Genomic DNA, 27,148 nt, shown 5'->3' on the forward strand with positions numbered 1-27,148 from the left:
GGGGGGTGGTGGGGGGGGGTGGGGGGGGGGGGGTGGGGGGGGGGGGGGGGGGGGTGGGGGGGGGGGGGGGTGGGGGGGGGGGGGGTGGGGGGGGGGTGTGGGGGGAGGGGGATGTGGGGGGGTGTGGGGAGGGGGGTGTGGGGAGGGGGGTGTGGGCGAGGTGGTTTGTGCGGGGAGTGTGGGGGAAGGAGTGTGTGGGGGAGGGGGGGGTGTTGGGAGGGGGGGGGTGTTGGGGGGAGGGGGTGTGGGGGAGGGTGTGTGTGTGGGGGATGGGATGTGTGTGGGGGAGGGGGTGTCTGGACGGGCGGCTTTTGCAAGGGCGGCTTTTGGACGGGCCGCTTCTGCACATGCTCATGGACTCAGCCCCGTCTCCGGGGCTTTATCCTCCAGCAGGTGCCAGAAGTGGCGTTACCTTCATGGTGACTGACAGGCGAGAAGACCAATCTGCTGATCTCACGATTATTTAAACCTTCATAAACATAGAAACATAGAAAATAGGTGCAGGAATAGGCCATTCGGCCCTTTGAGCCATTCGGCCCGTTCAATATGATCATGGCTGATCATCCAACTCAGTTTCCTGTACCTGCCTTCTCTCCATACCCCCTGATCCCTTTAGCCACAAGGGCCACATCTAACTCCCTCTTAAATATAGCCAATGAACTGGCCTCAACTAACTTCTGTGGCAGAGAGTTCCAGAAACTCACCACTCTCTGTGTGAAAAATGTTTTTCTCATCTCGGTCCTAAAGGATTTCCCCTTTATCCTTAAACTGTGACCCCTTGTCCTGGACTTCCCCAACATCGGGAACAATCTTCCTGCATCTAGCCTGTCCAACCCCCTAAGAATTTTTTACGTTTCTATAAGATCCCCCCTCAATCTTCTAAATTCTAGCGAGTACAAGCCGAGTCTATCCTGTCTTTCTTCATATGAAAGTCCTGACATCCCAGGAATCAGTCTGGTGAACCTTCTCTGTACTCCCTCTAAGGCAAGAATGTCTTTCCTCAGATTTGGAGACCGAAACTGTACACAATACTCCAGGTGTGGTCTCAACAATACCCTGTATAACTGCAGTAGAATCTCCCTGCTCCTACAGTATACTCAGAATCAGAATCAGAATGCTTTATTGTCATTGCATGTGTCACATACAACGAGATTACTGTGTCTCTCCATTTAAAAGAACTTCAAACATTCACATACTCATACTTTTTACACTCCCTCCCTCCCCAAACCCACCCATGGATTCACATTTACATAAATTAACACTCTCTCCCACCCCCCCTTCTTCCCCATAACCCGCTCCCGAGACAGAGTTCAGTTCCAAGATTGCTGATGGGTAAAAGCTGTTCTTGAGTCTGGCAGTGCGTGACTTTAGCGACCTGTACCTTTTTCCTGAGGGCAGCAGTGTGAAAAGGTGGTGACAAGGATGTGTAATGTCTTTCACGATATTACAGGTCCTGCTGCGGCATCTGGAGTGGTAAATGTCCTCCAGAGGGGGCAGGGGGAGTCCAATGATACCCTGGGCAGTTTTTATCACCCTCTGGAGAGCTGCTCTGTCAGCTGCTGAACAGTTCCCAAACCAGGCAGTTATGCAGTAAGTCAGTATGCTTTCTACCGAACAGCGGTAGAAAGACTCCAGTAGTTTAGCAGACAGATGGGCCTTCCTCAATGTTCTGAGGAAGTAAAGTCTCTGTTGCGCCTTTTTTACAACTACAGCAGAGTTCACAGACCATTTAAGATCCTCATTGATGTTGATCCCCAGAAATTTAAAACTAGGCACCCTCTCCACCTCCTCGCCCCCTATCTCCAGTGGCCTGAGCTCCGCTCTATGTCACCTGAAATCAGTGATGATCTCCTTTGTCTTTTTAGTGTTCAGAGAGAGATTGTTGTGAGCACACCACTCAGAAAGTCTGTGCACCTCCTCTCTATAGGCAACCTCGTTCCCATTTGAGATGAACCCCACCACGGTTGTATCGTCCGCAAATTTTATGATCCTATTTGCGGGGTGATGGGGCAAGCAGTCATGTGTGTATAGGGCGTAGAGGAGCGGACTGAGCACACAGCCCTGCGGTGATCCTGTGCTGAGGGTCAGGGATGTCGAGGTGTAGGGTCCAAGTCTCACCGTCTGTGGGCGTTCACTGAGAAAGTCCAATATCCACCAACACAGTTGACTGCTGAGGCCAAGGTCTAGCATTTTTATGATCAGCTTGCTGGGTATGATTGTATTAAAAGCTGAGCTGTAATCAACAAAAAGCAACCTGACATATGACCCCTTCTCCTCTAGGTGTTGTAGTGCAGCATGGAGGACAGTGTTTATGGCATCCTCTGTAGATCTATTAGCCCTATATGCATAATGGTGTGGGTCGAGTGAGGGGGGGAGAGATAATTTAAGGTGACCTAGGACCAGCCTTTCAAAGCACTTGGAGACTACAGATGTAAGAGCAACGGGCCTGTAGTCATTGAGGGAATTGATGTTTGTCTGCTTGGGCACCGGGATGATAGTGGTGGTTTTCAGGCACTCAAATCCTTTTGCTATGAATGCTAACACACCATTCGATTTTTTCACTGCCTGCTGCATCTGCATGCCTACTTTCAATGACTGGTGTAACATGACACCCAGGTCTCGTTGCATCTCCCATTTTCCTAATCAGCCAACATTTAGATAATAGTCTACTTTCCTGTTTTTGCCACCAAAGTGGATAACCTCACATTTATCCACATTATACTGCATCTGCCATGCATTTGCCCACTCACCCAGCCTATCCAAGTCACCTTGCATCCTCCTAGCATCCTCCTCACAGCTAACACTGCCCCCCAGCTTCGTGTCATCTGCAAACTTGGAGATGTTGCATTCAATTCCCTCGTCCAAATCATTAATATATATTGTAAATAGCTGGGGTCCCAGCACTGAGCCTTGCGGCACCCCACTAGTCACTCCCTGCCATTCTGAAAAGGACCCGTTTATTCCTACTCTTTGCTTCCTGTTTGCCAGCCAGTTCTCTATCCACATCAATACTGAACCCCCAATACCGTGTGCTTTAAATTTGTATACTAATCTCTTATGTGGGACCTTGTCGAAAGCCTTTTGTAATCGATAACTTTTGTAATCTGCCACCGATCTGAATAAAACTTGGTGCGCTTAGAGCAGAGAAGAACGGTGAAGAAGAACTTTTTCACTCAGAGGGTTGTGAGTATATGGAATGAGATGCCAAAGGAGGTAGTTGAGGCACATACTATAACATCATTTAAAAGACAATTGGGCAGGTACATGGATACAAAAGGTTTGGAGGAATATGTGCCAAAAGCAGGCAAATGGGACTAGCTTAGGTGAGGCAATTTGGTCGGCATGGATGAGTTAGATCGAAGGGCTAGTACTACCTCCGGGCTCCAATCCCAGTCATTCACTATCTTAACAGATATAGAATCAGAGTCAGAGAGCAGGGGAACAGGCCTTTGGCCCAACTTGCTCACATCAACCAAGTCCCACCCGCCTGCATTTGCCCCATATCTTTCTAAACCTTTGCTAACCACGTACCTGTCCAAATATCTTTTAAATGTTGTGATAGTATCTGCCTCAACTATGTCCACTGGCAGCTCGTTCCATATATCTACCGTCCTTTGTGTGAGAAAGATATCATTCAGGTTCTTATTAAATACTAGACCAAGTGGAACCCGTTGGTTTGAAAAAGCACAGCAAATGGTTGGTGGTGGTTGGTTTGAAATAAAGCAAATGATTAAAAGTCTAAACTTGACAACTTCCTGTTTGTACTGTATATTGATTTTAGATAAAACGCTACCACTTACGGCTGTGATTTTTTGCAATCTTACTCAGTCCCCCTCTGCTCATCAAGTGCAAAGGATTCGTCCCATCAATGAAAAATAAAAGTGTTATTAGTGTTTAAAAAATGTTGAGAATCTCTCTCCTGTCAATCATGCCATGAAGGCCAAGCTCCTTCTGGTGGGAGGGGGAGGGATAATAAAACCCGGAAGTGTGGGTGTGGCTCAGTCTCTGCAAGGTGGGGGAGGGAGAGGACACAACTGTCTGAGCTGTGAATCAACTGAACACACTGAATGTCTACTGAACTGTGAGTGTGGTGTTTATGTGATGTTTTACTTCGGAGTCACGTGAGTGACTACGTGAAGAACCCGTCCAGCACGCATGCGCGACATGAGCGTTCACGCAGATGCAACAGCGACGAACGGGAGTACGGGCGCTCCCGCTACAAGCCTGAAGGAACGGACCATTAGGTAAGTACTTACCCACAGGTTCGACTTTACAACTTTGCTCCTCTTTGTTGCTCCAGGGGAAACTGGAGAGAGCAAAACAGAACAGAGGGAAGCGGCCCCCGTTCGACTCCAGGGAAGGAGCGTTCCGTCAGTGGAGGGGGGAGAGGCGGCACCTGGACCGCACACGCTGCGGTCCACAGTCAGGGTACTGAGCCGATGCCCAGTTCGCTAACAGCTGTCTGACCAACAGCAGCGGACTGGAGGGAAACTCAAAAACCGGCCGGTAACCCCTGCATACTCCCGACAAGGAGACTCGCCGCCCGAGAACCTCAGAAATGCCGCCCGAAAACGCCAGGCAGCCTCTAGAGCAAAGTCAGCAACCAAACATCGGGCTGGAAACACACACGGAAGATGGAACCGGCACTTCAAACTACCGCCCGAGAGCAAGTAAGTGTCTGTTCTCCAAGCCTAGAGTAAGGTCATGGAGTAAAAAACTCCAGCGAGACTTGCCTCGGGAGCTGGGGCAAGCTCGCCAAGGGAGCATAACACTCCCGCTCCAGTGCACTAACAGCACTGGCCATCTCCCTTATCGAGGGATCGATGGCGACCAGGGCTGGGCTGGTCAAGAAGAGGGGTCACTGGCTGAACAACATTGGGAGTATGCTTGAGGTACAGGATCAGGAAGAGCTGCTGGGTGTGGCCGCTACGTGGCTACACCACGAGCGAGATGGCCTTTTCAGTCTAAACTGACGGCCAGCTTACTACCTGTTTTTTCCACAAAAAAAACCCCAAAAAACCTCTCCAAGACAGGTAGTCATGAGGCGTTGGATTTTATCACGCCTCCCCAAAATTGCATTTACTCAAAGTGCCCACCATTATTGGGGGGTACATTGAGCAGGGCATTTAAAAACCCAAATATCTTAAATTGCATTTGATACCCCTGACGTCGGCTATCATTTTTGCATGCTCATTCCAGAGGGGCAGGGTAGTATGGTAAAACACATGACACTACTGTTCACAGTATGCTCTGCAACATCTCGAAAGTCATAAAACCTGCCCTCAACCTAAAAAATTCACAGGACTGTGAGAACGCCGACCTCACAACCACAGATCCTGCTATCTGGCAAAGTTACCAAACCAAGCCTAAATAACTGGACAAAGTGTCCAAGATATTCGGCATCACGAGGGCAGGGTCTGGAATGAGCATCACACAAAACCAGACAGCAGTACCTCCACGCGTCCACCAGTAGGCGTCTCCTTAATGGTACTGGTGAAAGCTCGGGGCCCGCATGCCAGCCCCCGTAAGCCTTTTCAGGCCAGGGTCCAGAGCGGGCCCCATGGAAAATGCGCAACAACACCATCCCTACAGACAAGGAACCAGAAACCGAAGAAATGAACACACCACTAAACAACAGTGAAGACAGATAAGTATTGTTCCTACCATCACATAAAAGGTGAAGGGTTTGTACTAACGGGGGGGGGGGGGGGGGGGGGAATCACACCTGGGTTGGAAGCATGAAGAACTATCACACTTGGTAGTTATATACCAAAAGTATTCAAGGATAAAAATTGAATTAAGAAACTTGCCACCAGTTCAGCATGCATCCCAAAGGGGTCTACCCTCCCACTAAAAAAGATCATGAGGGACTAGCTAACTGGAGAAGATATACAAAGGGGTCATAAAGAAGTCTAATATGAACCTTTGGTACCAAAAAACCCAAAGATGGTGAATGTCGCACCATCATTGACTTAACCACGAGTATTTTCACCAGGTATACACACTTTATGGAAACTTGTAACTGCTAACCATGGATTTCCTAGGATACTTTATGGTAGACATCGACTTAAAAGATGCATACTATTCAGTACCCATTCATAAAAGATTTTCGGAGATACCACAATTTACCTGGATGGGGTAACTATGGCAGTATAAATTATTGACAATGGCTAATATGAGTCAAAACTGTTTCCAGATATTCAAACCAGCCCTGACACTATTAAGGAACATATCGTCATGGCATGTCATGATATTAACAACAGACAAATCCATGGAAATAGCTAAATCAGCAGCATTAGCTACTAAAACTTATTTAGCCTGGGCTCTGTCATACAATCCAGATAAATCTATGTTGACACCATCCACAACTATTGACTATCTAGTATTCAATTAACTCTACCCACTCATGTATAACATTGCCATAAGGAGAGTCAGCATATGGCACAACCTGTAACAATTAATGGTAACAATCAACCAACCATTCAACAAAGTGGCAAGAGTAATTGGGAATTAGTAGCAACATTACCAGCTACTTAACTTGAACCTTTCCATTAGAGCTAAGGTGCTAGTGTTTAAACAAAATAACCCATACCCAGAACATGGTGGCAAATGGACTAATCTAGAGTCGTCATCACTATAGACACTGGGCATAAAACCTAGTTGGAAATATTGAGTACGTTCTATTGGTAAAAGCATATTGTTCAGTAGTGCACCATTTTGCATGTTCGTTTATAAATTAACAACATCACAGTGGTGGCATATACCAAACCACTTGGGCGGAATAAAATCGATATCATGTGACAATTTATTTAACAATTGGTAACAGTATGTCGTCAAACATATTTGACCATCAGCTACCAGGTGAGCTAAATACTGTAAACAGACATATTAAACCAAAGTATTTGCTGAAATTACAAAGCAATATGGAACACCAGATATCGATTTCCTTGTATTCCAATTGAATCACCACGTACCGATGTATGTCGCATGAAACCAAACTTTGAGGCAGCGGCAATGGATACATTCCCGCTGAACTGGGGGGGGGGGGAATCTAATCTCGATGTTCTCCCCTTTTCTACCTCATCAGTCAGGTACTACGGCCTCATCAGTCGGGTATTACGCAAAATACAGATGGACTCTGCTTCAGGTATTTTGATAGTACCCGACTAAACCCACAGTCATGGTTCCCAGTGTCCTCGACATGGTCATTAAAACCCTAATGATTTTCCCAGTAGCCCAGACTTATCAACTCACCCAGTTTCAGGCATAAGCCACCCATGCCATGATAAATTAAACTACGGGGTTGCAGATTTGAAAAAACCACTGCTGGGCCTGGGTTGCAGAATTGGGAAGACCACTGCTGGGCCTGGATTGTCAGACAGCACTATCGACACGATGACAGCATCCCATCGCATATCCACTAGGGAACATACTTGGCGAACATCAAGAAGTGGGAAGATACTGTTCAAATACAGGAACTACATATTCAACTACAACAAAACCTGTACTGGAGTTCCTGGCAGGTCTTCACCACAATGAAGGACTCAGCTACTGCGCCATCAATACAGCCAGAAGTGCTCTGTCAGCCTACTTAACTCAGGCACCAGGACAACAGGCCATAGGGTACCACCCACTGGTGATCAAATTCAGGAGAGGCATATTCAACTCTAATCCCCCAGACCTAGGTACACCCAAATCTGGGTTGTCAGTGTGGTCCTGAAGAACCTTAGGGGATGGTCACCAGCCAGGTCCCTCACCCTGGAACAGCCTACCCTGAAGACGGTCATGCTGATGGCCTTGTCTCAGCACAAAGAGTCCAGTTCCTCCATCTACTACGATTGGACAATATGGTTATAATTCCAGACCGTGTCACATTTACCATTCAGGGGCTGGTCAAACAGAGCAGACCAGGAACATCAGGTCCAGTCATGGAATTCCGGGCATACCCACCTGAACCACGGTTATGTGTCATGACCCACTTATTGAACTACATCGACACAATAAGAAATCCCCGAGGGAGAGAAAAAGCCTTATGGGTCAGCCACAAGAAACCTCATGGTCGGGTGATGAGCCAAACTATCTCAAATGGCCCAAGCAGGTACTGGGAGTTGCTGGAGTAAATACTAACGTGTATAAATCTTACTCCACCAGGGCAGTATCCACATCGGTGACTAAGAGGATGGACGTGCCTATGGACCACATCCTGGCTACAGCGGGGTGGTCTAGGGAGTATACGTTCCAAACTTTTATAACAAGCCGCTGGCAGAACCTGTATCGTTTGCAGAAAAAGTATTAGAATCTGAAAATATATAATTTAAGCCCGGGGGAGCATTTTGGTCTTGTTATTGTTAATAACACCATTATTGTTTTACAAACAGATTCATGGTTGATTACGATAACATACTTCCTCCCTCGAATGACTTCGGCAGCGAGTGAAGTATGAACTGTTACACGGTTTGAAATCACAGAGCTTTAAAATCTTCATGTAGTCACTCACGTGACTCCAAAGTAAAATAGTAAGATTAAACGAGAACTTACCAGTTTGAAGTTTGATCTGTATTTTATGAGGAGTTACGATGAGGGATTACGTGCCCTCCGCTCCCACCCTCAATTATAGAGATCAACTGGTATTTTTAGTTCTCCTTTTCTTTACTATGTTTATTTCAATTATTGTGTTTCCTGTGATTCCACACCGCTGCTTTGAAGTATGTCGCGCATGCGTGCTGGACGGGTTCTTCACGTAATCCCTCATCGTAACTCCTCATAAAATACAGATCAAACTTCAAACAGGTAAGTTCTCATTTAATCTTACTATTTTGTGTGATTTTATGGTGGTTTTAAGGTGGTTCACCCTGCTTGAAATGGTATGAAACTGCATTTGAATGTGGTGGCCTTGCACCCTGCATGAAATGGTATGAAACTGCATTTGAATTTGGTGGGCTTGAACCCTGCATGAAATGGTATGAATGCATTTGAATTTGGTGCCCATGCACCCTGCTTGAAGTGGCATGAAACTGCACTTGAATTTGGTGGCCTTGCACCCTGCTTGAAGTGGTAGGAAACTGCACTTGAGTTTGGTGGCCCTGCACCCTGCTTGAAGTGGGAGGAAACTGCACTTGAGTATGGTGGCCTTGCACCCTGCTTGAAGTGGTCGGAAACTGCACTTGAATTCGGTGGCCTTGCACCCTGCTTGAAGTGGTCGGAAACTGCACTTGAATTTGGTGGCCTTGCACCCTACTAGAAGTGGTAGGAAACGGCACCTAAATTTGCCGGCCTTGCACCCTGCTTGAAGTGGTAAGAAACTGCACTTGAATTTGGTGGCCTTGCACCCAGCTTAAAATGGTAGGAAACTGCATTTGAATTTGGTGGCCTTGCACCCTGCTTGAAATGGAATTTCAAGGAATAGCCGTGAGTCAACTGCCAGCCCATCAGCCGTGAGTGAGCTGCCAGCACATCAGGCTTGAGTGACTGAGCTGCCACCCCAAGAATCCATTTGGCCCACAATGTCCATACTAGCCCTCTGGAAACCAGTCCCTTCAACCCACAACACCCATATTAGCGCCCCAGAAAGCGCCCCCCCGCACTGGCCACCAATATTGGAATTGGTGGAGAGGTGGAATATTGCGTGGACCAGCCCTCCCGTGTCAACATGGGACCCAACGCGTCCCACTTAGTCTAGTAATATCTAAATGTCTGGGAAATATGCCAGTCTAGCACCACAGAAGTCCTAAGGGAGCTGGGCTGGCAGATTTACTATAATTTTACTGTGTTGCATTATAACAACTTAAAGAGTCTCTCTGTTGACAGCCATATCTAAAAATGAGATAGCAGTCTAACAAAGATGCACCTCAAGCCTCCAGCATGCAAAACATTAGATTCATCACAACCCTTGATCTCCCTCTCTAAGCCCTTATCATGTGATGTGCAAGATTTGTCCTGATTTGCCTTTCGGAAATCCAACACATCGCATTTACTCCATCTGTCATTCTTTGGCGCATTGGCCCAGTTAATCGAGATCTCGTTGTAAACTTAGATGTCAAATGTAGTCATCCACAAGCTTACCAACATGCCACGTATACTCACATCCAAATTGTTAATATAAATAGAGATAGTTTCCACAATGTGAATTGGGTGTAACACTAGTGATGAATTAGAGAATACAATTTTATTACAGAGGCCTGAATGGTCACAACACGAATTTGATCAGGAACTAAAAAAATGCCAAAATTTTCATTTTTACGTTTTTTAGAGATGCAGCGTGGAAATAAAGTGTACCCACCCCACAGTAATCAGACAGCATTCTGAAGAACTTAGTTGCTACATGAATCCAGGCTGGCTACTGAAATCTACAAGTGAGCGTTTCTATTGCCACTTGGACAATGATACTCCTTTAGACAATGTAACATACAAACATCAGTATTTTTGCAGTAACAAAAATAATCTTATAGTGATGAAAATCTTCACTTTTGAAAATCCTGCGGGGATTAGCAGACTTGCAATAACTGTTATTGCAAGTCTGATATTCTCTAGCCCTAAACCCTCTTTTTCTCATTGTCACAATTGTTTTACAATGCAATTTTTTGTAACACAAGATTTATCATGAACTAAGCTATTGCATTAGAACAAAACTACCTGCAATGAACGATAGTCGACCTAGCAACGATCTCTGTGACACATCACTTGTTGCAAGCCCCCAGTCTGAAAAACAACCCTTTACCACCACACTCTGTCTCCTACCTTCAAGCCAATTTTGAATCCAATTGGCTAGCTTGCCTTCGATCCCATGTGATCTAACCTTTCCGACCAGCCTGTCATGCGATACTTTGCCAAAGGTCTTGTTAAGGTTCATGTAGACAATGTCTACAGCACTGCTCTCATCAATCTTCTTGGTCACCTCTTCAAAGAAAAATCAATCAAGTTCATGAGACACAATTTCCCATGTACAAAGCCATGTTGACTATCCCTAATCAGTCCTTGCTCTTCCAAATGCACATAGATCCTGTCTCACAGAATCCCCTCCAGTATCTTACCCACCACTAAGGTTAGGACAACCCACCTGAATTCCCCAGGTTTTTCTTTGCAACTCTATCTAAATAAAGATACAGCATTAGCCACCATCCAGCCTTTTGGCACCTCACCAAATATTATCGATGACATAAAATATCACCCCACAATTTCTTCCCTGGTTTTCTTCCCAGGGATTTATCTACTGTACCTTAATGGGTTTTAAGACATTCAGTACTTTTCTGTAAAGTGGACTCTCTTTAAGACATCATTATTAATTTCTCAAAGTTAGCTACCATCCATGTCTTACTTTGCAGTAAATACAAATGAGAAATTTTCATTTAACATCTCAACTATTTCCTGTGGCTGCACAAATGGGTGACCTTGTTATGTAGAAATAAATGCAGCTTAATCCATCAGTCTCAAAGGTCAAGAGTGTTTTATTGTCAAATGTCTAAAACAGAACAATGAAAATCTTACTTGCAGCAGCACCTTCCATCATGACCTGCCGTGCTCCTGTCTATTGAACGTTTTAATTTTTGTATTTGCCTCAATTTGCTCATATGCCTCACATATGCTTTGAGTCACTACTGTTTGTAAGAAAAATGAATTTCTTTTGAAATGTTAATGAAAAATGTCATCCTTACATTTTTTTCCAAATACTATTTCATTAACAGATTCACCCTCTCATGCAGGCTTATTCTCTTATTAGACAGAGCCTTGGTCACACAATCACCAACCTTACAACACAGAACACAAAGTGTTGTTGAGTCTTGGCATCTACTCCTACAGTACAAATTGCGCTCTGAATTTTCAATTTCCACTTTTGCAGCCAGCGTGAAAATTTTGTACATTGCTCTTAAATCCTTTCAAACACCAGTGCAGAAGCTATCTCCACAAGGTCATATTGACATCTATCTGTTGAAGTGTTTCTTTCCTGTGATACTGTGTCTCTGACATTAGTGGCATTGCCTTTATTGGTTCCCTGGTGGGAAATGAATAGCTTGCATTACGTACACCGCCTACAGGGAGCACCAGTAACCCTGGAGGCATCCCAAAACATGTTGCAACCATATCTCAGAAATAGAAAGCTTGGAAACATGGTACCAAGATAACAACCTCTCCATCAATGTTTAAATGGTGTTGAAGTGGAAATGGTCGAGTCTTTCAAGTTCTTAGATGTAAATATCACCAACAATCGTCCAACCACATTGGTGATTTCCAATGTGGCCAGTGGTGATCTTGTTTGTTGATGGTCTTGGGTGCTCAGAATTGATTTTTACCACTTATAGGTGGTTAGATCACAGCTATGAATGAGGCAACACTGTGGCGCAGCTGGTAAAGCTTCTACCTCTCAGTGCCAGAGACACAGGTTCGATCCTAACCTTGGTCTGTATGTGTGGAGTTTTCACGCTCTTCATGTGACCGCATAGGTTGGAGGTTAATTAGTCCTCTGTAAATTCCCCCTAGTGTGTATTGAATGGATGAGAAAGTGGGATAATAGAACTAGTGTGAACGGGTGATCGATGGTTAGTGCAGACTCGGTGGGCCGAAGGGCCTGTTTCCATGCTGTATCTCTAAACTAAACTAAACATTGACACAATGGCCAAGAAACCACACCAACTCCTCTACGTCCTGAGAAGCTAAGGAAATTTGGCATGTCTCCGAGACTCTTGCCAATTTCTTCACATGCATCAAAGAAAGCATTCTATCCAGATTCATCAAAGATTGGTAAGGTAACTGCTTTTCCCAAGACCACAAGAAATTGCAGACAGTTGTGAATGCAACTCAATCCATCACACAAAGCAGTGTTTCCCCATCCCCCCATCAACTCCATCTATACTTCATATTGCATCAGGAAAGTAGCCAATGTAATAAATTTTCTCTTTGCTCATTTGCTCTTCTCCACTCTCTCCCATCTGGCCAGGAGATATAAGAGCATGACAGGGGCAGCTTCTTCCCTGATGTTATTGGACTCTTGAACGTTCCTTTCACATGCTGGGGATTAATCCCCAATCTTCCAATCTACCTCACTGCAGCCTTAATCTTTTTTTACACTTTCTCCGTAGCTGCATTCCGCACTTATTTTTTTCTTATCTGATGTACTCATGGATTGTGTGAATTGCATGCGTAACTTTTCCTATTGTGGAAGAGGCTGAAGGGGACCTGACAGAGAGATACAAAATTATTAAGGACATAGACAGTTTAAATAATAGTACACTTTTCCCCAAATGATTGTGGTCTCTAAAACTAGAGGACATACAATAGGTTTAGAATATTTGTCAGGGATCTGAGGAAGAGTTTTTTCACCCCGGGGATGACTGAAATCTGGAACACGCTGACTGAGGGATTGGTAGAGGCAGAGACTTTCACTACATTTTGGAAGTTATGTACGAGCACTTGAATCGCTAAGGCAGAGAGTGTTTCAGATCAAGTGTTGGAACCGGGAATACGTATGGATGGACCAACACGAATATGATAGGCTGAAGGACCCGTTTCTCTGCTAAATCACTCTGACAGTGTAGCCTGTTGAGTCCTTCAACGCCCTAAGGCGTACTGGATCTCCTGGCTACGAACCATTTTAATGCTCCTTCCCATTCCCATGTTGACCTTTCTGTCCCGGGCATCCTCCATTGCCAGGGTGAGGTCACACACAAACTGGGGGAACGGCACCTCATATTCCACCTGGGTAGCTTACAACCCAACAGTATGAACGTTGAATTCTCCAAGTTTAGGTAACTTCTAACTCCCCCACCACCTCAAACCTCCTCCCCATTGTCTCCTGTACCTTCCCCCCCCCCCCCCCCCTCCCTCCCTTATGTGCACCCCCTGGACTCCTACCCATTTCTCTCCTCCACAACCCTCCTTCCCTTATGTGCACCGCCTGGACTCCTACCCATTTCTCTCCTCCACAACCCCCCCCCCCCCACCCACCCCCCCCCCCCCCCCCACCTCCCCTTCCTGCTACTTTCCTCCCGCTGGCTTCACGTCATAATTCTTCAAAGCTACCTCACACCTTCAGTTCTCTCTAGCCTTTGTTCCAACCATCTGTGTTTAAAAAAAAACCCTCATCTGTGTTGACCTATTACCTGCCATGCTTTGTCCTGCCTCTCCTCTTTTCCAGGTTTCTTCTCACCCCCCTACAATCAGTCTGAAGCGGGCTCTCAACCTGCCTAGTTTCTCACCACTTTGTCCCCTTTTGTGTATTAACCATCATTTGCAGTTCTTTGTTTCCACATACACACCTCCCCCAACACAACCACCTTCTGTTCCTGCCAATGATGCTTTACGAGTGAGCCTAAACCAAGACCCCAGTTCCTCCTTAGAGAAAGACCCTTTACCAGTAAAGGTAGTAGAAAAAGGACATCAGGTAGAAGGACGCCTTGCACCAGGCTTCTTTCTGGCAGTAATTGAGAGTCTCATCATTCATCACCGTTGCTGGATCGTACATCAACTCATTACTGTCCGCAGGGCTGTGGCAGTACCTGCAACACACAAAGAACACAAAGACCCGACTTTATTTCTGAAATATCCTCTGTAAGTCCTCCCACACCGTCCACCTCCAACCTCACATCCACAATGCCCAACTTAACAACAATCTCTCGGTGAATGAAGCAGAGAATTCCAAAGATTTCCGACACATTGCATAACTAGATTTCTCTTCCCCTCAATCCTAAAGAGACAACATATTAGATTCAGATTCAGATTCAGATTCAACTTTAATTGTCATTGTCAGTGTATAGTACAGAGACAACGAAATGCAGTTAGCATCTCCCTAGAAAAGCGACATAGAATATGAGCAATAAATACATCTATTTACATGCATACAGACATAGTGTTTTCCTGGTGGGAGAAGTGTCCGGGGGGGGGGGGGGGGGGGGGTGATTGGCAATCACCGAGGTACATTGTTGAGTAGTGTGACAGCCGCAGGGAAGAAGCTGTTCCTGGACCTGCTGGTCCGGCAACGGAGAGACCTGTAGCGCCTCCCGGATGGTAGGAGGGTAAACAGTCTATGGTTGGGGTGAGAGCAGTCCTTGGCGATGCTGAGCGCCCTTCGCAGACAACGCTTGCTTTCGACAGACTCAATGGAGGGGAGTGAGGAACCGGTGATGCGTTGGGCAATTTTCACCACCCTCTGCTTTCCGGTCGGAGACAGAGCAGTTGCCATACCATACTGTGATACATTTGGTAAGGATGCTCTCGATGGTGCAGCGGTAGAAGTTCACCAGAATCTGGGGAGATGGACCTTCTTCAGTCTCCTCAGGAAGAAGCTGGTGAGCCTTCTTGACCAGAGTTGAGGTATTGTGGGTCCAAGAGAGGTCATCGGAGATGTTGACCCCCAGGAACCTGAAGCTGGAAACACGTTCCACCTCTGTCCTGTTAATGTGGATTGGGGTGTGCGTGCCGTCCCTAGACTTCCTGAAGTCTACAATGAGCTCCTTGGTCTTCTTGGAGTTAAGGGGCAGGTTGTTGTCAGCGCACCATGCTGCTAGGAGCTGGACCTCCTCCCTATAGGCCGACTCATCGTTGTTGCTGATGAGGCCAATCACTGTTGTATCATCTGCATACTTGATGATGGTGTTAGTACCATGTACAGGTGTGCAGTCGTAGGTGAAGAGGGAGTAGAGGAGGGGGCTCAGCACACAGCCCTGTGGAACGCCGGTGTTCAGGGTGAGGGTTGAAGAGGTGTGCTTGTCTAGCCTAACAGACTGGGGTCTGTTGGTTAGAAAGTCCAGTATCCAGTTGCAGAGGGAGGGATCGATGCCCAGGTTACCGAGTTTGGTGATCAGTTTAGAGGGTATAATGGTGTTGAATGCTGAGCTGTAATCAATGAACAGCATTCTTACGTAAGTGTCTCTGTTGTAGAGGTGGGAGAGGGCGGAGTGAAGTGCCGTTGAGATGGCATCCTCCGTACTCCTATTCTTGCGGTAGGCAAACTGATAGGGATCCAATGTGGGGGGTAGGCAGCCTTTGAGGTGTGCCAGGACCAGCCTCTCGAAGCACTTGGTGATGATGGGAGTAAGTGCAACTGAGCGGAAGTCGTTGAGGCTTGCCGCAGTGGAGTGTTTTGGCACCGGCACGATGGAGGTGGTTTTAAGGCACGTGCGCACAACTGCTTGGGCAAGTGACAGGTTGAAGATGTCAGTCCAGACGTCTGTCAGCTGCGCAGCACAGGCCCTGAGCACGCGCCCGGGGATGCCGTCAGGGCCAGCAGCCTTACGTGCATTAGTCCTACTCAGTGCCACGTACACGTCGTAGGGTGTGAGTGTGAGGGGCTGGTGATCGGCAGGGAGCACAGCCTTGATGGCCATCTCTAGATTGTCCCTGTCGAAGCGGCCATAGAAGTGGTTAAGCTACTCAAGGAAGGAGGCGTTGCTGGATGTGGGGGTGGTATTGGTGGGTCTATAGTCCGTGATGGCCTGGATGCCTTGCCACATGCGTCGGGGGTCGGAGTTGTTGTTGAAGTGCTCCTCAATCCTGAGCTTATGGCAGTGCTTGGCCTTCTTGATGGCCCTCTTCAGGTTAGCCCTGGATGAACTGTAGGCTTGGGCATTAACCTGAGGAAATGTCCAAATCTTCAAAAATAAATATCGATCCTATTAGTCTCTCTCGAAATGTTGAACATCTTAATGAGATTGCCTCAGAGTCTTCCAAAACCCAGTGGGTATCGGCTCCATTCTATTTTTGTAAGAAACCCCCTCAACCACAATATCGACCTAAGGTTCCTTCACCATATGCATTGGTCTTTTAGGTACAGAAAATAAAAGTGTAGTCATAGAGTCAAATAGCATGGAAACAGGCCCTTCGGTCCATCATGCCCATGCTGACCAAAATGCTTCATCTACATTAATCCCACCTGCCCACGTTTAGCCCATGTCCATTTAAACCTTTCCAATCCATATACCTGTCCAAATGTCTTTTAAAAGTTGTTATAACACCTGGTTTAATGACCTCCAATGGCAACTCGTTCCATGTACCCACCAGCCTTTGACTAAAAGTGTTCTCTTAGGTTCCTATTACCCCTCCAACCTAAAACCTATGTCCTTTAGTTCTTGATTTCCCTACTCTGGGTAAAAGACTGTGGGCATTCACCCTGTTTATTCCCCTCATGACCTTATGCACCTCGATAAGATCACCTATCAGCCTCCGGCACTCCAAGGAATAATGTCCTAGCTTGCCCTGCCTCTTTCTTAAGCTCAGCCCCTCAAGTCCTATCAATATCCTTGGAATTCTCATCTGCACTCTTTCCAGTTTAACAACATCCTTTTATGTATCAGGGTGACTAAAACTGAACACAATACTCCAAAAGTGGCCTCACCAACGTCTTGTACAACTGTAAAATAGCATCCCAACTTCTATACGGAATACTCTGACTGATGAAGGCCAACAGGCCAAAATAATTCTTGACCACCCTATCTACCCATTACACCACTTTCAAGGGACTATGTACCTACACTCCTGGATCCCTCTGCTCTTCAACAGTCCCCAGGGCTTCATTCACTGAGCTGCCATTCACTGTGTAGGTCCTGCCCTAGTTTGACTTCCCAAAGTGCAACACCTTGCACTTTTCTGCATTAAACTCTATAACCACTGATCAAGATCCTGCTGTAATTTTTGATTACCATCTTCACTGTCTGCAATAAAAGGACTATAAAAGGACTGGAAAAGCTAGATGCAGGAAAATGTTCCCAATGTTGGGCAAGTCCTGAACCAGGGGTCACAGTCTTAGAATAAAGGGGAGGCCATTTAAGACTGAGGTGAGAAAAAACTTTTTCACCCAGAGAGTGGTGAATTTGTGGAATTCCCTGCCACAGAGGGCAGTGGAGGCCAAATCACTGGATGGATTTAACAGAGAGTTAGATAGAGCTCTTGGAGTTAGCGGAATCAAGGGATATGGGGAGAAGGCATGCACGGGTTATTGATTGGGGACGATCAGCCATGATCACAATGAATGGCGGTGCTGGCTCGAAGGGCCGAATGGCCTCCTCCTGCACCTCTTTCCTATGTTTCTATGCAATGCTACACACTTTAGTATCATCTGTAAAGTTATTAATCATGCCGTAATCATGCCTTCTCATCTAAACAGTTGATGTAAACCACAAACAACAATGGGCCCAACACTGATCCCTGAGCCACACCACGAGTTTTCCTGTCCGAAAAACTATGTTGACTATCCCTCAACAACCCGTGTCTATCCAAATGGATTTATCTCAGTTGCCAGTAATCTGTCCATCACAAACGTTAGGCTCACTGGTCTGTAGTTCCCATGCTTTTCCTTACAAGAGGAAATGTGGTGACTGAGACCGTAGTGCTGTGCAGCAGACCATGGTACCTCGTCTATGCCCTGGCCGTAGTCCTGGCTCGCCCGCCACAAAGCTGGGAAACCTGTCACTGAGCCCTGCTCGTCTCTGAAGGCCGGAGAGGACGGTGAAGATTCAGGATAACGGCGGCAGCGAGGGATGCAAAGAACAAAGGGCCGATAAATGGTTCGGCTGCGGGAGCTGCAATTCACCTCACTGGTGGAGTGGTCCACTGAAGGCACTGCAGGAGCAGGGGACTCAGCTGGTTCGGATACCGCTCCAAGAAGCCGAGAGCACAAGACTAGTGTTGAAGGGGCATCTTGATCAGCATTTGCACGTTGGGCCATAGGGACTCTATGACTGACAATTAATCGTTTTTCACCATTTAAGAGATATCCTGCTCTTAAGATAGACACAAAATGCTGGAGTAACCCAGACAGCCAGGCAGCATTTCTGGAGAAAAGGAATAGGTAACATTTCAGATCGAGACCCTTCTTCGGTGTGAACCAGCATTTGCAGTTCCTTCCTACACATTATCTCTGTTCTCTTCTCCTTCTGGAAAGGCAATCCTCACATTTGCCCACATTACACTCTACCACAATCTTGCACACTCATTTCATCTGAATATAGCGCTTTACAATTTCTTTGCTTCTTTCCACCGCATTCTCCCACTTGTTTAATTTGGAGATACAATATGGAAACAGGCGTTTGGCCCACTACTCCACGCAGACCATCAAGCACCTGTTCACACTAATTCTATGTTAGCGCACTTTCTCATCCACTCCCTGGACACTACAAGCCCTCTGGTGCTGGGTCCCTCTGGTGCTGTGAGGCTATCAGCTGTATCATTATGCCATCCTTGACTTTGAACATCACCAAGTTAGATGAAAATACAAAATGTAATCCATTTCATTTACTTTGAATAACAGAGGGACCTGTGAACACTCCATCTATCTGCCAACATTAAAAAAAATCATTCATTCCCACATTTGTTTTTTAATCTTTCACCAGCCCTCTATCATTGCTGATATTATCCCTGCCCCAGGGCATCTCTATTTAATGCAACAATCTTTCTGCATGATATCATAGGCTTTTGAAAATCCTACATACATTGATTCTCCTTTATACAGTATATCCTGATAAATCCTCAAAAATTCTATTAGATTTGTCAAACATGATTACCCTCTCATAAGAACATGCTTTGCATACTTATATTCATGATTTTTGTTTTAACTCTATTACCACATTTGATGGATTCCTGGATTCTGCCAAGCACAGATGTGTGGTTTTCTATATTTTTCAGATCCCTCTTTCAAATAGTGATGATACATTTGTTATTTGTGAACCATTCTGTTGGAACTGTGGAATTTTGGTCATCTGCGCTCACTGCAGCCTCCTCTTTTAGGTTAGTTTGGTCTGGTTTGGTTTAGTTCAGAGATACAGTGTGGAAACAGCCCTGCACTTTTTCTCACAGAGAGTGGTGAGTCTGTGGAATTCTCTGCCTCAGAGGGCGGTGGAGACAGGTTCTCTGGATACTTTCAAGAGAGAGCTAGATAGGGCTCTTAAAAATAGCGGAGTCAGGGGATATGGGGAGAAGGCAGGAACGGCGTACTGATTGGGGATGATCAGCCATGATCGCATTGAATGGCGGTGCTGGCTCGAAGGGCCAAATGGCCTACTCCTGCACCTATTGTCTATTGTCTGCGCCAAAGGGCGATCACCCATACACTAGTTCTATCCTACGCACTAGGAACAATTTACAGAAGCGAATTAACCTACAAAACTGCATGTCTTTGGAATGTGGGAGGAACCCAGAGAACCCTTAGAAAACCCACACGGTTACATGGAGAACATACAAACTCTGTACGGGCAGCACCCATAGTCAGGGTCTCTGGCGCTGTAAGGCAGCAGCTCTACCGCTACACCACTGTGCCGCCTGTGAAGGTGCAAACCCGTGGGTCACAGGGATTCTTCTGGATTTTAGTCCCATTGATTTCTCCAGAATTTTCTTGGCTATGATGTTCGTTAGTTTAAAATTGGACCTTTGGTTTCTCATTTCATAAGCTAAAGTCATCAAAGGCCACTTTCATAGTTGTCCCATGGTATGTTCCAGAAAACGATCCCAAATCTGTTCTATGAACGCATCCCCCATCATCTTTTTTTTCCAAGTTCACATAAAGATTAAATTCTCCTGGGGTTATGACGTTACTGTTGTATAATCTTCTTATGAATATTTCTCTCTCAATAGATGTTTCTGCAGTCAAGGGCTCTGTGAACTACTCGAACCAGTGTTTCCTGTCCCTTGATATCTCTCATCTCCACCACTTTTAATTATGGCTTCTGTGTAAAAAGGACTAAAGCCATTGTTTACTTGTACTCTTATGTAATCCTTTGTCATCACACATTTCACCACCATCACCCATCCCTTGCTGCTTTTCCATTTTGTCTGCTCTTTCTAAACATCAAGGATCCTGCAATGTTTAATTCGCAACCTTGGTTACCATGCAACCACAACAGCAATAGATCAAACCCATTTGTTACATGTTTTTACCATTGGCCTCTTCTTTGTTTTACAGAAGCTTTATACATTCAAACTCAATGCTTTACCTTTTCAGCTTATTTATTTTTCCTTGCATTGACTTTCTTTATTGACATTCTCTTATTATAAAATGGCTTGTTCCTTCCTGACTCCATCTGCTTATTATTATCCAAGCTGCAGCTTTGTTCTTTGGTATGGTCATTTACCTTCAAATTTACAACCATTCCCTTCTCTGAACCATTCCCCTTTTGCAGAACTTAGGTTAGCTTACGTTTCAATAATGCATTATTTAGTTTATTTACCAAATCAGTTTATCGATCAAAGGTTAATTAATTGGTTATTTACATCTATCAAGGTGGTGGGTGGGTGTGATACTTATATTTACCTCCAAATCTGTAACAAATAGAGGAAATAGAAATCGAAGTTGGCCGTTCAGCTCGAGACCTTGTTTTCCCAATAAATTATGCCCCTGTCCCACAGGCGATTTTTTTAGGCAACTTCAGGCGACAAGGCTGTTGCCAGATGGTCGCTGGGGTGCCGCCTATATGGTCTCCTCAGTCGCCCAAAGAATCGTAGCGTTTTTCTGGTCGCCGCCGGATTTTGAAATGTTCAAAACTTTTCGACGACAGTTGGCTTGTCGCAGGTTGTCGCCAGGATGGCGTAGGTTGTCGCCAGGTGACGTAGGTTGTCGCTGGTGCTGACTTCAGTGAATTCCATTGGCGACTACCTACGTCAACCTACGTCAACCAGCGACAGGTACCGGCGACTGAATTATCTTCAGTTGTCGCCGACAGGGTCGTACCTTGTCGTGGGAGGATGTAGGTTGTCGTAGGTGTGGTCGTAGGTGGACGTCCTAATGGGTCGCTGGTTGTCGGTAGCTTGCCGTAGCGTAACGTCGACTAGGTGGAAGGTTGTTGCAGACATTGTCATAGACATTGTCGTAGGGGGATCCAGTCGCCGGGTTTTCGGCGACCTGCTACGACTATGATAGTCGCTGGCAGTCGCCAAAAAAATCGCTGAAGTGGGACAGGCCAATAAGACTTGTGACGGTTGATCCAACTTTCCTCAAAACCTTTTTCCCACCCTCACCCACCTTTGGTTAAACATCTATTTCATCTTACCTCCAAAGATTGTAGAAGAGCAGGGGTATATTGAGACCCAATGTCAGCCATTCTTGTGCGCACAGGAACATGATACAGAACAAGCCGTGAATAGAATATTCTGGGAGCACCAGCTATGTTTAGAAATATAACAGGCATTAACACCACAAGGTCGAGAACAATAGTTTTCCTTTTCCTCCTGACGTTTTTCACTTTTACTCCCCCCCCCCCCCCCCCCCCCCCCCCCCCCCCCCCCGAATTCTCCCAAAACGTTTCCACTATATTTGGGGTAATTTAGAATCTAAAAATTCTTGAAATATGGGAGGAAGCTCACGTGGTAACATAGAGAACATGCAAACTCCACACATACAGCAACCGAGGGCAGGACTGAACCAGGTTTTCCATTTCCAGTACTACAGTACCACAGTGCCTAGACTGCAGGTTGAGTAATGCCTACGGCTCTGGCCACAGGGAAGGTATGGATGCACTGGAGATTTTTGAAGAAGTTACCAGGACTGGGGAATTGTGGCTATGAGGGCTAATTGGTTCAGCTACGTTGTTTTCTTTTAGAATGAGAATCTGAAGGAAGCAAAACACAAAGTGCTGGAGGGACTCAGTGGGTCAAGCAGCAACTGTGGAGGAAACGGACACATTTCAGGTTGATATCCTTCTTCAGACTGATAGGAATAGGGGGAAGAAAGCTGGAATAGAGGGGTGGGGGCAGGACAAAGCCTGGCAAGTAAACAGGTTTTAATTGACAGATGAATGGAGTAAGTGACAAAGGCTGGAGGTGAAAAGGAGATGAAGGGCGTCAGATGAGGAGAGAAGAGGAGTGAAATGTAAAGCCAGAGTGAGGGATATAGGTGAAATGGGGATGGAAGATGGAGACTTGTGGATGGAAGATGAGTTGGAAGGAGGGGATAGAAGCAGGTAAACTGGGGATAGTGGGAGAAATTAGTGAACACTGGAGTGGGGGAAGCACAGGGAAGAGAGAGCGGGTAGGGGGAATATTCCCAATCGGAATATGAGGTGCTGTTCCTCCAGTCTGCGTGTAGCCTCACCTGGCAATGGAGGAGGCCCAGGACAGGAAGGTCAATATGGGAATGGGAAGGAGAGTTAAAATGGTTAGCAACCGGCAGATCCAGCAGGTCTTGGCAGAGAGAGTAGCAGTGTCATCTTCACTTGTTCTCGCCGTTGTAAAGAGGGATACATCAGGAGCACCAAATGCAGAAGATGAGGTTTGAAGAGGTGCCTGTGAACCTCTGTCTCACCTAAAATGGTTTCTGGGGTTCCTGTATTGAGGTGAGGGAGGAGATAGATGTAAGGACTGGTGTTACATTTCTTGTGGTGGCCGGGGGAAAGTACCTGGGGAGAGGGGGGTGATGGGTGGGGGTTTGGTGGGAAGGGATGAGTGAACCAAGAAGTGGCTTCAACGGAAGTCGAAAAGGGGTAGGGACGGGAAGATGTGACTGGTGGTGGGATCACATTGAAGGTGGTGAAATATCAAAGAATGGGCGTTGGAAGCAGAGGCTGGTGGGATGAGCCAGTGAAACGGATTTAGCCCAGAGGGAGACTGGACACCTCAGGAGCAGCCTAGAGGGAGACCAGAGACCCTGAGAGCAGGACTGCTAGTGCTCTTCCGGGAAGTGGGGTCGTCAGGTCGAAGATAGACACAAAATGCTGGAGTAACTCAGCGGGTCAGGCAGCATCTCTGGAGAAAGGAATAGATGACGTTTCAAGTGGAGACCCTTCTTCAGATCTGGGTAAGATAATCAGATCCTTGTGGTGGAGCCTGATAGTATGGCAACTGCAATTTCTGTAACATTACAATTCAAAGGAGAAAAGCAGGAAGAAATATAAACCGCTAGTTGCTTCACAAATGGAATTGGTGTATACTTTCATTGTCACACTTTGGGGAGGATGTGAAGATCCTGGGCAGCTGCAGAAAATATTTCCTGGAACACATCAACGAATGAGGATGTTTCAGCTGTGGTGTAGAACTGGGGACACTGAGACTGTTCTCCTTTGAGCAAAGAAAGTTGAGAATGCATTTGGCAGAGGTATACAAGGCTATGTCTGGTTTAGATAGGGTGGAGGGGAGCTGCTTTTAATTAGGGTTAGTCAAGGAGCAGGTGTAAACCTTCGGGAAAAATATTGAGGATGATGTGAGGTTATCATCAGGAACTCACTGGTTGTAGCAGAATAAATCAGAGCCAAATGGGAATTGGATGGGCACCTGAGGGGAATAATGTACACAGTTCTGGGAGAGAGTTAGGTAATGGGGCCAACAGGATTGCTCTAATAGGAGCTAGCATAGATGGGCCTAATGACTATTCTATGACTTCATTATTCTACATCATCTCATGTAGTTCTAAGATACGCTGGCCTGAATTCTTGGCCTGCATCCAATTATCTTTCTCAGGGCAGGGGAGTTGTGGAATTGCTCCACATTGCTTCAGCAACAGGTTTGGGAGACAAATCAGCTAGGTTTCCAGCTAGGATCTGGTCAAAAGCTGTAGAACTGGATGCTACTTAGCGGCTTGTGGGTGGATTACTGGAGACATAATATAGGTCATACTGCACAATGCAAGGCTGGGAGAGTGCAAGTTAGATAAAAGTCCTCAGCACAATGATGTTGATAATACCTTGATTGAAGATACATCTCACATTCTCTTCCAACACACCGCGTAACGCAAAATCCTAACACTCCATAGAGACCTGGGGCCCCAAAATATCTCAGTCACCAAGTCACTTACCCTTCTCAGTAAGTAGCAGATCCGCTCGATATTTCTCAACCTCTCTCGCTGGGAAATGTAAAAAAGAGTAAATAACATATTCATCTCCTGACAATCAACAGTCAAATGCAAGATCTCCGTGAGGAGGGGGGGGGGGAGGCCTAATTATTCTTCAGGGGCTTCAGAGAAAGGGTCTAGCGGTTGAATCGAGTTAGACAGAGGAGAGTAGCTAAGGGTTTGGGAGGAGAGGGACATGTCCTGGGTGAGAGGAGCTGAGAGAAGAGGGACTGAAGGGTTGGATGGAAAGAGCTGTGGGGAAGTGGCTGTGTGGGAAGAGACTGGGGGATGCTGAGGGGAGAGGCACTGGGCGAGCGGCTGAAGGGGAAGGGGCTGCTAGGAGGGGCTGAGGGGAAGAGTTGGGGGAGATGGGCTGAGGGGAGAAGAGGGGCTGAGTGGAGGGGGCTGTGAGGGAGTGGCTGGGGAAGGTTTGAAGGGAGAGAAACTAGGACAGGGTGAGTGGAGAGAGCCTAGGGGAGAGGGAAAGGGGCTGAGCAGAGGGAGACTGGGGGCTGAGGGGATAGGGACTGAATGTGTGAAGAGGCTGAACCAACAGTGGCAGAAACAATCATTTGTTTCAAGAACAGTTACGAATAGGCATACTGATCCGTTCTCATGCTTGAAACAAATTCCTCTCTCCCTCGATGGAATACAGCAGAAATTAAACATCTATTTTGTAATATAGGCAGTCTGGGCTGTACTCACTGCGTGGAGTGGGTTGCACTGGTCTACAGGACTCCTGAGATCTGTTCGCAGTTCATCAAATGCAATTATCTGAAAAGCAGCAAAATTAAAATCCTCATTCTGCATTCCCATTGCAATGCATAAATAGAGATAGGCATGCGTACACACACAGACACACATTTGTTGGTGCTGTAATCATGCAAACAAGCAGAGAATGTTCTATTACACTTCTAAGTTGTGCCTTACTGATGGAGTATTAGCTATTGGAGAATACTAGCTGTAAGGATAGATTGAACAAACTTGGATTGTTTTCTCTGGGTGTCGGAGGCTGAGGGGAAGGTGGTAGAAGTTTAAAACAATTATGAGAGGCATAGATACAGACTTTTTTCCCAAGATAGAAATGTCAAACACAAGAGGACATAGCTTTAAGATGAGTGGGGACAGGGGATGTGGTGGGGGGGTGTTGTTGGTGGAAGCAGATATGATAGTAGTGTTTTAGGGTCATTTAGACAGACATTTGAACATTCAAGGATGGATGGATGTGGATCTGTGCAGGCAGATGGGGTATATTGAATTTGGCATCATGTTTTGCACAGATATGGTGGGCTGATGGGTCTGATCCTTTGCTGCACTGTTCTATATTCTATTCTTCAAAGCAAGTTGTTGATGGAGCAGCTGAGGATGTGTTGTTTAAGAAAGAACTGCAGATGCTGGAAAAATCGAGGGTAGACAAAAATGCTGGAGAAACTCAGCGGGTGAGGCAGCATCTATGGAGCGAAGGAATAGGTGATGTTTCGGGTCAAGACCCTTCTTCAGACTGATGTGGCAGTGGGGGGGGGGGGGCGGCGGAAGAAGAAAGGAAGAAGAGGCAGAGACAGCAGCTGAAGATGATTGTGTTTAAGAAGGAACTGCAGATGCTGGAAAATCGAAGGTAGACAAAAGTGCTGGAGAAACTCAGCGGGTCCAGCAGCATCTATGGAGCGAAGGAAATAGGCAATGTTTCGGGCCGAAACCCTTCCCTTGAGGAACTCCTATTGCTGAGGCAATTGATCTCCCAAATTTAAAAGTATCCAACCATCATCAATTCTGCACGGGGTGACTCCAACCAGTGGAGTGTTTGTCGATGGATACCCGTTGACTTCAGTTTTACCAGGGCTCCTTGATGGTACGGTTGATCAAATGCTACCATGATGCGAAGGAGAGTCACTTTTACCTCAGCTCCGGAATTCAGCTGTTTTGTTCATGTTTGGACGCAGGCTGCAATGAGGTCTGGAGTCGAGTGGTCCCGGTGAAACCCAAACCTAGCATCAGTGAGCGGGTTATTAGTGTGTAAGTGCTACCAGAAAGCACAATCGGTGACAGATTCCCTCGCTTTACTGATGATTCAGAATAGACTAATGCGTGACTACTAGCCAGATTGAATTTGAATTACTACAAAAAGTAGTAAACACTGCCCAGTCCATCATCGGCTCTGACCTTCCTTCCATCGAGGGGATTTATCGCAGTCGCTGCCTCAAAAAGGCTGGCAGTATCATCAAAGACCCACACCATCCTGGCCATACACTCATCTCCTTGCTACCTTCAGGTAGAAGGTACAGGAGCCTGAAGACTGCAACAACCAGGTTCAGGAATAGCTACTTCCCCACAGCCATCAGGCCATTAAACCTGGCTCGGACAAAACTCTGATTATTAATAACCCATTTTCTGTTATTTGCACTTTATGAGTTT

At 46.2% G+C, this 27,148-nt stretch overlaps 1 protein-coding gene and 1 long non-coding RNA gene across 2 annotated transcripts in view; one reads left to right on the forward strand and one right to left on the reverse strand.

Annotated features, from left to right (window-relative positions):
- The window catches only part of cnih3 (cornichon family AMPA receptor auxiliary protein 3), a 54,022-nt gene that overhangs the window by 6,312 nt on the left and 20,562 nt on the right, over positions 1-27,148 (reverse strand). The window contains exons 2-5 of the mRNA XM_033020610.1: positions 25,442-25,510; positions 24,701-24,748; positions 21,966-22,078; positions 14,346-14,489 (exon numbers count right to left, since the gene is read on the reverse strand). Coding sequence (XP_032876501.1) covers positions 14,346-14,489; positions 21,966-22,078; positions 24,701-24,748; positions 25,442-25,510 — 374 coding nt within the window. The remainder of the gene's footprint in view (positions 1-14,345; positions 14,490-21,965; positions 22,079-24,700; positions 24,749-25,441; positions 25,511-27,148) is intronic.
- On the forward strand, positions 22,274-25,149 carry LOC116972991. The gene is made up of 3 exons (XR_004411970.1): positions 22,274-22,340; positions 23,193-23,198; positions 25,138-25,149. It is a non-coding gene; the product is annotated as an uncharacterized LOC116972991 (long non-coding RNA).

The sequence above is a fragment of the Amblyraja radiata genome, chromosome 5, assembly GCF_010909765.2.
Source record: "Amblyraja radiata isolate CabotCenter1 chromosome 5, sAmbRad1.1.pri, whole genome shotgun sequence".
In the NCBI taxonomy this organism is placed as follows: domain Eukaryota; kingdom Metazoa; phylum Chordata; class Chondrichthyes; order Rajiformes; family Rajidae; genus Amblyraja; species Amblyraja radiata.